At 39.0% G+C, this 13,417-nt stretch overlaps 1 protein-coding gene across 1 annotated transcript in view; it reads right to left on the bottom strand.

Annotated features, from left to right (window-relative positions):
- Nucleotides 1-2,268: 2,268 nt before the first annotated feature.
- Nucleotides 2,269-13,417, bottom strand: part of ANXA5 (annexin A5) — a 30,989-nt gene continuing 19,840 nt past the window's right edge. The window contains exons 7-13 of the mRNA XM_010362566.2: nt 13,281-13,360; nt 12,761-12,817; nt 7,190-7,283; nt 6,179-6,274; nt 4,230-4,288; nt 3,881-4,003; nt 2,269-2,800 (exon numbers count right to left, since the gene is read on the bottom strand). Of these exons, the coding sequence (XP_010360868.1) occupies nt 2,741-2,800; nt 3,881-4,003; nt 4,230-4,288; nt 6,179-6,274; nt 7,190-7,283; nt 12,761-12,817; nt 13,281-13,360 (569 nt within the window). The 3' untranslated portion in view covers nt 2,269-2,740. The remainder of the gene's footprint in view (nt 2,801-3,880; nt 4,004-4,229; nt 4,289-6,178; nt 6,275-7,189; nt 7,284-12,760; nt 12,818-13,280; nt 13,361-13,417) is intronic.

Genomic DNA, 13,417 nt, shown 5'->3' on the forward strand with positions numbered 1-13,417 from the left:
TCCCTTACTTCCTTCCCTCCCTCCCTTACTTCCTTCCTTCCTTCACTCTTTCCTTCTTTCCTTCCTTCCTTTCCTCCTTCCCTCCTTCCAGGCTCACTGCAACCTTGTACTCCTGTGCTCAAACCATTCTCTCACCTCAGCCTCCCAAGTAGCTGGGACCAGAGGTGTGTGCCACCACATCCAGCTAATTTTTTGTTTGGTTTTTTTAAAAAATAAAAATGGTGTTTTTCCATGTTGTCCATGCTGGTCTCAAACTCCTGTGCTCAAGCAATCCACCCACCTTGGCCTCCCAAAGTGCTGGAATTACAGGCATGAGCTACTGTGCCTGGCCTTCCTTCCTTCATGTAGTTTTTGATTTTTAGGAAATCAAAAATAATTATCTTTTCTCTTATGGCTTCTGGATTTGGGGTGATAGAAAGGCCTCCCACTTCAAGATCATTATGGCAGACATGGAACTGCACCACTTAGATCCCCTTTCAAGAAAAGACTCAGTTCCAAGCTGTGAAAAATGTGGGTTGCTGACAGCCTCCAACTTTTAATCTCCTTCAAGTTTTGCCTCAGCTTTCCAGCCAACACAAGCCCTTCTCCAGAAGACACTTAGCCAATAATTGAGTAAGTTGGTGGCACAGGGCCCAGGCACTTCTGTCTCACACAGGGCTCTTTGCAGGAAATCTTTGCCTCAGAGTTCCACATGATACTGGCAGAGATTTGGTCAGGTCTGCAGTGCAGTCAGATGACACCCCTTGCCCAATCCTGCCTCTTGCCTGTTCCATTCAATAAACCTGTTGCATCCCCAACTCCATCTCAGCATCTGCTTCCCAGAGAATCTAAAAGGCACAGGTATGATGAAATCCCTCCATGCTTCCTTCTCATATAAGTTTTCAATGTTTCATTTTGAGAGTTACCTGATATACGAGGTACAGAACCAGCCTTATATTTTCCTAGATGGCTCCCCAACTGTCTTCACACCATTTGTTAGAAAAAAAAAAGCTATCTTCACCCAGCAAATTAAGACCTACTTTTAACATATACTAAATTTCCAAATGATTTGTTTCCATATCTGAACTTGCTGTTTTGTCTGTCTGTTCATGCCACAGTATTACTGTTTCAACTATTCGGGATATATAGCCTAATTTGTGTAAAGAATAGTGCTCCCTCACTACTCTCTTTAAGTTTTACTAACAATCCTTTCTTTTTTGAATGATGTTTAGAATCAGCTTATCTAGTTTCACAAAAATTCGTCTCCCAATAAACTCACAGAGCTGGAAAGAAGGTCACTAAGTAGATAAATATAGCAAATGTTTTCTGTGGTTTTTTTTTATTATTACGTTATTAATAAATTTTCAGATCCAGACCTACAGAAAATATAGCAAATGTTAAAGCTCACTGGTGGATTTCTCTTAAAGTGTGACTAACAAATAATCCAGGGCATAAAGCCAGTGGCCTATTTTCAGTAACAGAACAGAACTCTTTCAAACATATCATCTTCTATATGAAAAGTATAAGCAACTGATTCTCAACTTGCCTCTACATCAAAATTGCCTATGAGGCCTCTCAAAAAAAAAAAAAAAAAAAAATCCAATGTCATGTGTACACATACACAGTTTTTAAGATTCCCCTGGTTATTCTGATGAGCATCAACAGTTGTGAAAAGAATATTATCACTATTTTAAAGTTTTCAAAGGAAGATTAGTTTATTTTATTTTAAAAATCTTATTAATGGCAATTACTTTGTTTTAAAAAAAAAAATGCATCCAGAAGGGCATAAGTACAAAAAGAAAAATGACACCAACTGAACAGCAGTTTGAAAACAGAAAACTGAAAGGTAAATATTAGAAGAGATTGATAAACTGCTTCTTTCTAGAAAAAATTATTATCTTTTTTATTTATCTCAAAGAAAGTGACAGACAGTAAATGGGAGGGAAGTTTACAATAGGAAAGAGGAAAGAGAAAGGCAGTACTTTGAATTTTTGCATTAAGTTTTATAATTAGCTTTTCTACTAAGCAAGCAGCACCACAAGCATTGCTTTAATAGATGCGTAAACATGGTGCAAATAAACCAGAGACCCCTTCAATCTTTCCTATATTTAGGAAAAATCATATACTATGAAGGAAATTCAGTCTGTGGTGTTGCATTTCTTATTGCCCAAAAGACCAACTATAAATTTAGTTCTCAACTAACACCACTGTCAATTATTAGCTTAAAAAGAGGTATCATTGTTAAATAGATAAATTTAACAATAAATCTAAACACGCATGTACACATAATTCAGGGGGACAGAAATGTTTATTTTTCATTAATCTTTTGAATACAATCACCATAATTTTACAGGTTTAGTTTAGCTGCGAACTTGGACTAATAACATTTCCAAGAGTTCACAATTTCACGGCTAAGGTTCTGATTAAGGTATCATGGTTACAAATGTAATATAAATGAAGTTTTTAAAAAAGGCTAAAAGCAATCTGGCCTCTTAAAGAAAAATATATAAATGGAAAATGGCCAGGCATTAAACTTAGTAACGTAAGTATAATTAAGTACTAGAGCAGTCAAAGAGATCTCCATCAGAGATCAGTAGGAAGCACCACTATTTTCTTCTATGATGCGTATGTGTTGGTCGTGAGCATGCTAGTATGAATAAGGCAATGTGTCAAGCCCTGGCATACAAATGCAGCTAGAGGTGCTAAAGGAAGGCAGTGGGGCGGCGCAGGCACACAGCAGGGAGCTCTTCCCCGTGACACATTAGTCTTCTCCTCCACAGAGCAGCAGAAGAGCTTTCTTATAGTCCCCAGATGTATCTCCCTGAAACCAAATGTATTACATTAATCTCCATGACTCACAGAAGCCATAGAAAATTTTTAAACTAACAAATAACTGGCAACAAATTTTATTTATAAGATTCTTCTCCCAAGTGGGTAATCTCTGTGACTTTCACATCAGGAATGTTATGCAGGGAGTTTCCTACCAATGTAACCTCAGACACTCAGCATTCCCTCTGGTAACACAAAGAACAGGGAAACTTTAACAACTATAGTTAAATCAAGCTTTCTAAACAGAATAGTCTCTATCCCTTAGTATATATCAGCTAACACGGGCAGTGCTAGGGCTGCAGGGCTGTCGTGGCTCTCCCTCCGAGACAGAAGGGCAGGACATGCTTTGCATCTGCTTGTCTCACATGCAGACACGCATGATAAATTAATGTTTCAAGCTAAAGGTGCATGGGTAAACTCTCTAGTGTCCTTTGGGCCAGCCACACCACACACATGCTAAACTAAAAGCTTCTGCTTAATTGAAATCTTGCTTTGCACATGGTCCACATTAACCTTTATCAGAAGAAAAAAAAAAAGTCAAAAGACCTTAAGCTAAATGTAATTATAGGCCACGGAGCACCTTGTTTTAAAAAGAACAAAAATGATACTAATACCTAGGGGCTCCTTACTTACTCCCAATATGACCTGGTTGGCTCTTTCCTGAATTAGAAACCAGCATCAGAGATAAGGTGATAAAAGACAATAAAGAAAGGAAAAGCTGATATGAAATAAAAGAAGGACTAGTAAGGACAGCTGGAACTGATAAAAGACAGAAAGAACACATTATTAGCATAGGCAAGAGGTTTGGTTTGTTGAGTCATCTGTCACCACTACTAAATAATGCTTCTGAGTTCACCAAGAGCCTCAGCCACATCAACACCCATGCTTTCACTTAGGAGCCATCATCTCTACTTCAGGAAACATTATGCTATGCTTTTTAACTCATTGCTCTAATCATGCCACTAAAATTTTAAACTTAACACAAGAATCAGGTTCTCCCATTCTTGTCTTTCATGCAGCATATCGGTCTGCTTTGGATTACCAAACATAATTTAAAGAAAGGTTCTATTACCTTAATCATGGAATAAAGAGAGGTGGCAAAATTCTTCCTAAACTCCTTCCTGATGTTAAGCAGATCAATCTCACTCCTGGATACCATGACTCTGATGAGGGTATGATCATCTGTCCCAGCTCCCTTTAAAAAAATAGAAAGAGAGAGGCACAATGCTTAAAAACTTCAAACATAGGATCAAATGCTCCCGGGTGCGGGTGAATCAATAAGGTATAACAATGTGGTAGAACTGGGTTGAACGTTATAAGAAGAGAAAAATTCCCAAGGTCTATCATCTAAAACATAAGCAAAAATGAAGAATAATAATTAGAGAAATGTATTAGAGAGAAGGTTCATGGTATCCACTTACCTTCATAGCATAATAGAGGGTCTCTGCAAGGTAGGCAGGGATACTTCGAATAGATTTCACTAAGAAAATAAACAATACAATGGTCAAATGCTATTCTGATATGAAAAGGATTAAGTAATTAAAAATCAAGTGCTGCTTCCTGCTTATAGCTCTACTTGTATAAAAACACAAAAGTACCAGAGGCTAAAGAGCTGTCAGCTTATCTAATGTCCTCACTCACCAAATATTTTCTTAGACACTGGCTTGGGTTCTCCTTGGAGTTGTGAGGTCTGCATAGAAAGGCATGGAGAATAAGGGCACACGTTTTTTCTATGCCCCTTTATTCTGTGAGGACTTTTTGGATACTGCAGTTTGGGCAGCCTGGATTGTTATAATACCACAATATTATTCATCACCAATAAATCATATAAACCCCTTGGAAGTTTTCATTCCAAGACATTCAAGCAAGTAATACAAGATTACTACGCTATCTAATATTTTAAAACTCTTGTGCGATCTTCCTATATACTCTCTACATATTCTTTTTCTTTTTCTTTTTCTTTTTTTTTTTTTTTTTTTGAGGCGGAGTCTCGCTCTGTCGCCCGGACTGGAGTGCAGTGGCCAGATCTCAGCTCACTGGAAGCTCCGCCTCCCGGGTTTACGCCATTCTCCTGCCTCAGCCTCCCGAGTAGCTGGGACTACAGGTGCCCGCCACCTCGCCCGGCTAGTTTTTGTATTTTTAGTAGAGACGGGGTTTCACCGTGTTAGCCAGGATGGTCTCGATCTCCTGACCTCGTGATCCGCCCGTCTCGGCCTCCCAAAGTGCTGGGATTACAGGCTTGAGCCACCGCGCCCGGCCTTTTTCTTTTTTTCTTTTTGAGATAGAGTTTGGCTCTGTTGCCCAGGCTGGAGTACAGTGGTGCGATCTCGGCTCACTGCAAGCTCCGCTTCCAGGTTCACGCCGTTCTCCTGCCTCAGCCTCCCGAGTAGCTGGGACTACAGGCTCCCACCACCATGCCCAACTAATTTTTTGTATTTTTAGTAGAGACGGGGTTTCACCGTGTTAGCCAGAATGGTCTCGATCTCTTGACCTCGTGATCCACCTGCCTCGGCCTCCCAAAGTACTGGGATTACAGGTGTGAGCCACCACGCCCGGCAACTTGTATGTGGATTCTAATTATGAAGGACCTGTCTTAAAGTTTTCTAGTAAAAGTTCATTAACTGCGTACTCAAGTGAAAGGCTACTTTTAGAATTGGTTCATGCACATCTTTAAAAGCTTATTCTCCTGAAGACAAAGAGCACCAAAGTGTGAGCTCAATGCCAAATACTTGGAACAAACAGCAGACAGAGGCTCACTGCAGACCCATATGAAAAAAAGGACTAGAGGAGACTCACAAACTAGATTCACCCTAGTTTTGGAGAGTATATAATGCTGCAATTAACTGCACAGATTCAGTTCTCCAATTTTTCCAGATTATTCTGAATATTTAATTAAAATAAAACTAAATTATTTAATCTGAAAATAACCATCATCACATCTTCTATTACATCAAAGATATTCTTTTTTTCTAAACCAGATGACTATTTCTTAATCTGCCTCAAAGCTGAGAGGACAATATTCAAAAGAATTCTAAAATTCCACAGGTATCAGAAAGAATGTTTACAAGCCTCTGAGACAATGTCCACATTTCAGGTTCTTCAATAAATAATATTTTTAATGCAGCTTCAAAACGATTTTCAAACAATTATCTTAGTATTTCCATAGGATTTAGATGAACTAACCAGACAATCCTGTATTCCTAACATCAAAATAAATTTCTGAATTGGAAATTTACGAGTTTGCTTCCCCTAAATATCATCTCAAACTCTTCCTTTCACACCTAGGTGGTTATTTTCAGGTGCAGCCTCAATTGAATAAAATACTTTAGCTCTTATCACCAAAAATATGAATACATTGTAAATCACCTACCGACAGCAAGGAGTAGTTGCTCCAAATTGCCAGAAGTCTCCCGGTCAATGGTTTCCTCAATTTGAAATCCTGATATAGTCATGTACTTGTCAAACACTAGAAAAAATAAAAATGGTTTCCTAATCACATAAGAATCACTCTTTCCAGAAAGAAGATATCTACTCTGATTAGGTAGTGTCCTACTGAACACAAATCTCCCTTTCTTCCTTGCTGACAGAACCTTGTGCTCAGAGCCTCAATGTGCCAAGCCCTAAGCAATGGATTGCAGGTATACTTTGTTCACTGATTTCCCAGTCCCCTTACTAGTTATAGCCAACGAGACCTACAGGTAAATCCACTAGAGGGGATTCTGAGAAATCTCCTCACTTATAAAAAGTGATACACAGATATGACTGGTTTCCCCTTTCCTTTCCTTCCTGCTGTGAAATGGTTAAGTTTGGAGCGAGAGCAGACATCTTGTGATAATGAAGAAATGAATACGAGAAAGAAAACCAAACACTGGGGATAATGGAGCGAAAAAAAAAAAAAACAGAAAGATCTGAAAAATCTCAGGTCCTGCCAAATCAACCATGGAATCCTACCTCTAGAAAAAAAGCCTGATTTTTCAAGCCACTGTTAGGGTTCTCTGTCACTTACACTAAATTCATTCCCAACTGATACCACAAGTGCTGATGACTATCCAGAGATGAGGTCATGGGTACCAATCTCTAGGAGAAAATATGTGTAGTGAGCCACTACTCAGTGATGTGTGACTACGGGAAGAACAATCTAGAGATCTGACCTCCCTTGCCATCCTCCAGTAGTGAAGAGTGGACTAAGAATCTCTAGTTTGTAAAAGCTACAATAGCAGCAAAGACAATGTGAGATTTCTCCAGGTCACCAAATGGAAGAAATACAAAAACTGATTCATTCGCTAAGTCCCTACTGTGAGGAAGGTATTCTGTCACACCAGCTCATGCACTTTCCAAATTTACCAATGTAACTGCCCTATACAGATTTTTTTTCACTCACCCTTTCTCAAATGGGACACACTTCGTGTTCCAAAGATGGTAATAAACTTTTCTTCATCTGTCCCCCATTTAAGTTCTCCAGCCTGAAATAAAGCCTGCAAAAATTTCAAACTCAATTAATAAATTGTTCCTCCATCTCACTTCCAGGTTCTTAATCACACTTGTTTTTTCCTCCCTGAATTTTAACTCACTTGATTCATCATATTGTATTAATAGTTTTCATTTCTAATGTTTCCTGTGCTGAAACTCAGCTGAGTTTGGAGCAACTTTGGAGCTTGCCACTGAACTGTGCCACAGAAGATTCATGGGTACAAGCAACAGAGCATAGCAATGGTGCAAGGTTACATGTTCCCAAAATGTCTGCCATAACCTCCAATCTTTCAGAAGCAACAATATGGGTCAGGAGAAAGTTATGATTACCTCACTGTTGATACATCCATTTACAGTCCGGGAAAGGATTTAACTGGAAGCTACGTTGTCTACCTTTTCTGTTTTGCTTGTTCAATAGCACTTGATTAAGAGTACACTTCATATTTTATCTTTACAACTAAGATTTAACCAAGACTAGCTATAAAATGTTTTCATATTTCCAAAGATCACAATAAATTTTTAAAAGGTTGTGGGTATAGCACAGTGCCTGGCATATAGAAGAACTCAATAAATCGTGGTTGAATAGTTTGAGTGCCCCTACTTCCTTTTTGATATGAGAAAAAAATACATGCTTTCTTGTGTTCATGTAACTGCCTAAAAAATATAAGCTTATATACAAACATCAACATTAACTCTGAATTCACTTATTGAGATGTGAATAATTTATTAAAATCCAAATAATCAATCTTTACAATGACTGCACTTTTTGTTCATTTCAAACTAAGTATACATATTAAAGTAAGATGAATGCAATTTGCTGAGGCTGCTACTTGCAGTTGGCCTTATGCCCACAAGCAGCAACCCACATAGACAGGAAGTGATAATAACAGGTTTGATATAGAAGTTTTGATTACAGTATGTTTAAAAATGTAGATTATGGTGGTAAAGATCTACTTTTTATTGTATTTCTGGAGAATAAGAAAAAAATGAGACTCACATATCTTTATGCCCAATTTTAAAATTAATTATTTTAATGATAAAAATGAATAATACCAATTCTGGACATGTGAACATGCTCTTCAAACCTGAAAAGACAGTAACTCTGAAAGTCATGCATGTATCTAAACTTTAGAACCATATGATGACACAGACCTTTCTTAAAATAACTTTTAAAATCTAATTACAAAAACAACACAAGTTCATTGAGAAATTTTGTAAAACTAAGAAAAAACAAAAATAAGAAAATAAAAGTTACAGGCTAGGCATGGTGGCTCATGCCTGTAATCCCAGCACTTTGGGATGCTGAGGTGGGTGGATCGCTTGAGCCCACGAGTTCGAGACCAGCCTGGGCATGGCAAAACCCTGACTCTACTAAAAATACAAAAATTATCTGGGCACGGTGGTGGATGCCTGTAATCCCAGCTACCTGGGAGGCTGAGGCAGGAGAATCGCTTGAACCCAGGAGGCAGAGGTTGCAGTGAGCCTAGATCATGGCACTGCACTCCAGACTGGGTGACAAGAGCAAGAAGGAAAGGAAAGGGGAAGAGGGAAGGAAGAGGGGAGAGGAGGGAGAGGAGGGAGAGGAGAGGGGAGGGGAGGGGAGGGTAAAGAAAGGAAAAGGAATGAAAGGAAAGGAAAGGAAAAGAGGGAAAGGGGAAAGGGAAAGGAAAGAAAACTTGCTATTAATATTAACACCCTGAGGGTGCTAGTTACTACTTCTGGTATGTTTCTACGTGTAGATAAAATATACAACTATATTAACACCTAAATGGGTGACGGACTCATCTTGTACAATATCACAGACATTGATGCACATACTTCTTATCAACTGTTTTAAATGTCTAGAAATTTTCTCTAGTAGTACAGGAGTTAAGCCTGTTATATGGGAATAATTAGTGAGATGTCAGGTATTTTTACCATAATCTTTTCATTTTATTGGGAGAATTATGTTTGGGATCAATACCTATTGTGAAACTATTATTAGGCCGGGCGCGGTGGCTCAAGCCTGTAATCCCAGCACTTTGGGAGGCTGAGGCGGGCGGATCACGAGGTCAGGAGATCGAGACCATCCTGGCTAATGCGGTGAAACCCCATCTCTACTAAAAAATACAAAAAACGAGCCGGGCGAAGTGGCGGACGCCTGTAGTCCCAGCTACTCGGGAGGCTGAGGCAGGAGAATGGCGTAAACCTGGGAGGCGGAGCTTGCAGTGAGCTGAGATCCCCTGCACTCCAGCCTGGGCGACAGAGCGAGACTCTGTCTCAAAAAAAAAAAAAAAAAAGGTAAAGGAAACTATTATTAAGTAATCATATGCAATAATGATGGCTTCTTCATGTAAAACAATGCTATTTAACAGCTTTGTTTTAATCTAAGTATCCTTTCTTCTAAATGAGGATGCCCAATATTCATGGATCCGTCTGGATGAGGGATCCTTATACCCCTTCCCTAAGCTTTATGGTTCAGCCTAAGTACAGTTTGATAAGCCCTGGTTCAGTGCAAAGGATGAGATTTTAGAGTCAAAACAGATATGGTCTATCTGCGAGATCTCAGATGAACTACTTAATCTCCTCTTCAGCCTCAGTGTATGTAGTCATTAATGGAAATTATATAACTTACATAACGCATTGGACAGGGTCAGGTAATCAGTAGCAAGTGCCCAGTAAACTGATTACTTCTCCTTCTCCCTCTTTCCTCTAAGAGTTCAACTCTCCCTCCAGAGAAAGCATAAAACACGGATTTATCGGGGAAGAAGATAAAATCTGTTTTAATGCATTAAAAATATTAAATCAGTTTAACACATTAAAAATGTTAAAAAGTGGATTATCTACAAAATGTTCGGTTCCCAAGTGAATGACTCTATGGCTTATCAAACCTCTCAAATAACTGAAATCCTCTTAGTGCCAGGTATCAGTAGAGACAAAAATGCACACACTTATAAAAGGGCCCTTTAGCTGTCTCAGCTTACTCTCAAGAAATCTCAAATTCTCACTAGTGATAACAGCCCAGCTGCCCTTGCTATGAGGTATAAGTTGTTGTGTTCCTTTTTATAATGCTCAAAGGTTGTTTTCAACAGGTTTATTAATTAATAATAATACATTTTAAAGAATCAAAAACTAATAGCCAGGATAACATGTTCTGTGTTGCTCCTGGTCACTGGAAGGCTAAGAAAAGCTTGGATTCCATTCAAGGGATATTTTAAAGTAACTTCATAAAACAGTTTTCACATGTGCAGTCTCACATGTACTCTCAGGGTTCTGAATGGTTATAAACACTGCATGACAGGTAAGTGTCACCTATACAGCCTCAGTAATCAAAGGACCAAGGATGCAGGCATTACCTGAAAGCGTGTTCAAAATCCAGACTCCCAGCCCCTGCCCAGACCCACAGAATCAGCTGCAATTAAAGGTCCCCAGGTGCTCCGCATGCCAATGAAAGTTTGAACAGCAGTGCTATCCAGTAAGTGCTCCAAGGACAGAAATCAATGAAAACAAGGTTAAAATGTAGTTTTCCCCTCAGGAGCCTCACGCTGCAGCAATGCTCTCATTACATCACCGACTATCTGGGAAATCTGCCCTCTGCTTGCTAATGCAGGCCTCACTGCAGACATCTGAGAGGACTAGAGTTGGTTTCTTACACTGTGACCCTGAAAAGCTCCCAGAACTCCTATCCTACTCTTCACAGTAGGAATGACAGAAACAGCACTATCTTCTAGCAAAGCCACAAACAATGCTTAGAAAGCAGTAAGATCACCACTTCAGTACCAAACAAAGCCCCTAACAGGAGTACAACTCTGTAGGGTTTCTCCAGCCCTCTCCGCGAAAGAAGGTGGAGTTAAGCTAGATCTGTGCTTGAAGTTGATATTTAATAAGCCCTTTAATGATACAGAAAATCAGAGAAGGCACTAATATTGAAGAACACTGAATATCTCATAGTGAAATATTCTTATAGTGAAATACTAATATTCAAGAACACTGACTATCTTCTAGGGAAAGAGAAAGAGCTTTGGAGTCAGACAGGCCTCGTTAGGAATTCCAACTCCACTGCTATTCAGTGGAAGCCATGGGCTTGTTTCTATATCCATAAAAGGGAAACTGCCCCTCTCTGGTAGAGTTATGTGCTCATTCATTCATCAGTTATTTACTGAGCACCTACTCTATGCCAGAAGCTGAGGACACAATTGAACTGACAGCTCAGGGTGCCCAGGAAGGCAGTCAAGTAAATAGGTGGCTTCCAGAGAAGGTGGCAAGAACTGTGACAGGAAGCCTGGGGGGGGCTATGGTTTTCCCTGTGAGGGGCACCTAACTCTAAAGTATCTAAGCTGAAGACTGACTCTTGAAGAGGACTCAGGTGAAGAGGGGTGGGAGGGGCAAGAGGGCACAGAGACCAAGTGAGAGAGGCTGGAGGCATAAGTAAACAAGACACAGATAACAAAGGGGCTTGTAACCCATTCAGGAACCCGGACTTTATCCTGAAGACAAAGGAACCACCAGAGAGTCTGAAGGTTATAATCAGGGGCTGGACACAATCGGCTTGCATTTTCTTAGAGTGAAGCAACAGTCAAATACTGCACAAAGAGCCCTCAGTAAACATTCAGTTCTTTTTTTCTCTCCAGCTAGACAGATATGACAGCATTCTGAAACCATTATAAAATCACCAAAAGAATAACTTCTCTCCTCTTTCCTGTTAGCAAAGTGAGATTGCACATCCATGGGTTGTTCCACTGGAGGAGTGAATATGGCTCTTCCTTTTTCAATGATACATGACAAACAACCAAGAATTGTATATTCTCTTAACTGAAACATGTGACCAGAAAGAGGTCTATGATTGGTGGTTCTAGGAACCCAAGTAATTCCTTTATTACCAACTTCCAGTTTTTAACTCTCATGTTTCAAATTTCCTTTCCGATATTTTAATAACTGTTTTATTAACCAGACTGAGACTTTATAGGGGTTTAAAAGTCAAGAGGAAATTTTCATTTGGAGTCACTAAAAAGCAGCTGACAGAAGACCAATCCTACTTAAAATTCTGTCAAAGGAAATGCAGAGAAATTTCCTAATACCAAAATAACTTGTCATCTCTTATGTAATTAAACACCACTTACTGTTAAATACTTTATTCTTTCTTCTTTATCTTCTCCTGCTAAGAGACCCACTGCATAACTGGCAGTGGCATTAATAACACCTGTTTTTTGTAAAATTCTCTATTTTGTGAATGTTCAATAATCACAAAACAAAAAAAACCATGTCTAGTTGGAACTCACTATGTAATTTATTTTATTTCATTTCGGCTTTAAGGTAAAATATTTCGCTGAGCAGGTCAGAATAAGAAAAAGCTACTTACGTAGGTCTTATGCTATGTGAAGAACCCATTAACAAGATTATCACTAGAAGCTATTATAACATACATTGTGATTTTTTCATTACCATCAATTACTTCTTCATTTCTAGAACATAATAAAGTCATCATATCCTGGGCATCACTCACCTGAGCATCTTGTTCAACTTGAGCTTCATCAATTCCAGCATCAGGGTCTCTGTTAGCCTATGAGAGGTAATATGTCACATTATTGAACTGTAGAGCATTCTCATTCAAAAGGAAAAATGGTTCCACCTGATGGTTATTCAATAAAGCTCTCTCTGGGAATAATATACTTTTATTAAGATCAATCCTGCACTATTTCACATTATCATCACACAGCCTGTCCAAAACCAAAAATGACCCTCCTGATTTTAAATTCTATGAAAGAACAAGATACTGCTATCATTCTGTGAAAGGAACAAGATACTACTATCTAAAACAAATGTATGAGTTAGCTGTTAAGAATTTAGACCAGATATTCTGAAACACAAACAAGCACAGGCAACATACAGCCAGAAACATTGCAGTAAGAATCAGCAAGTACCACAAATTATTAAAAGAATTTTAAGTGACCTTACTTAACTAGATTCAGCCCAGTCCAACTTCAGGCTTTTTAATCAAACTGTAATTCATCTCCACCCAATACCTGAAGGAGAACCACCAACATCCGCTGGTAGTACCCTGAAGTGTCCCCCACCACGTCATCTTCCAGACTTGAGCCATACTCTGCAACAAAATAATTTCATACTTATTTACATCTTCTTTCAACTAGAAAAATAATCT

The sequence above is a fragment of the Rhinopithecus roxellana genome, chromosome 2 (assembly GCF_007565055.1).
Source record: "Rhinopithecus roxellana isolate Shanxi Qingling chromosome 2, ASM756505v1, whole genome shotgun sequence".
NCBI classification, from domain to species: Eukaryota; Metazoa; Chordata; class Mammalia; order Primates; family Cercopithecidae; genus Rhinopithecus; species Rhinopithecus roxellana.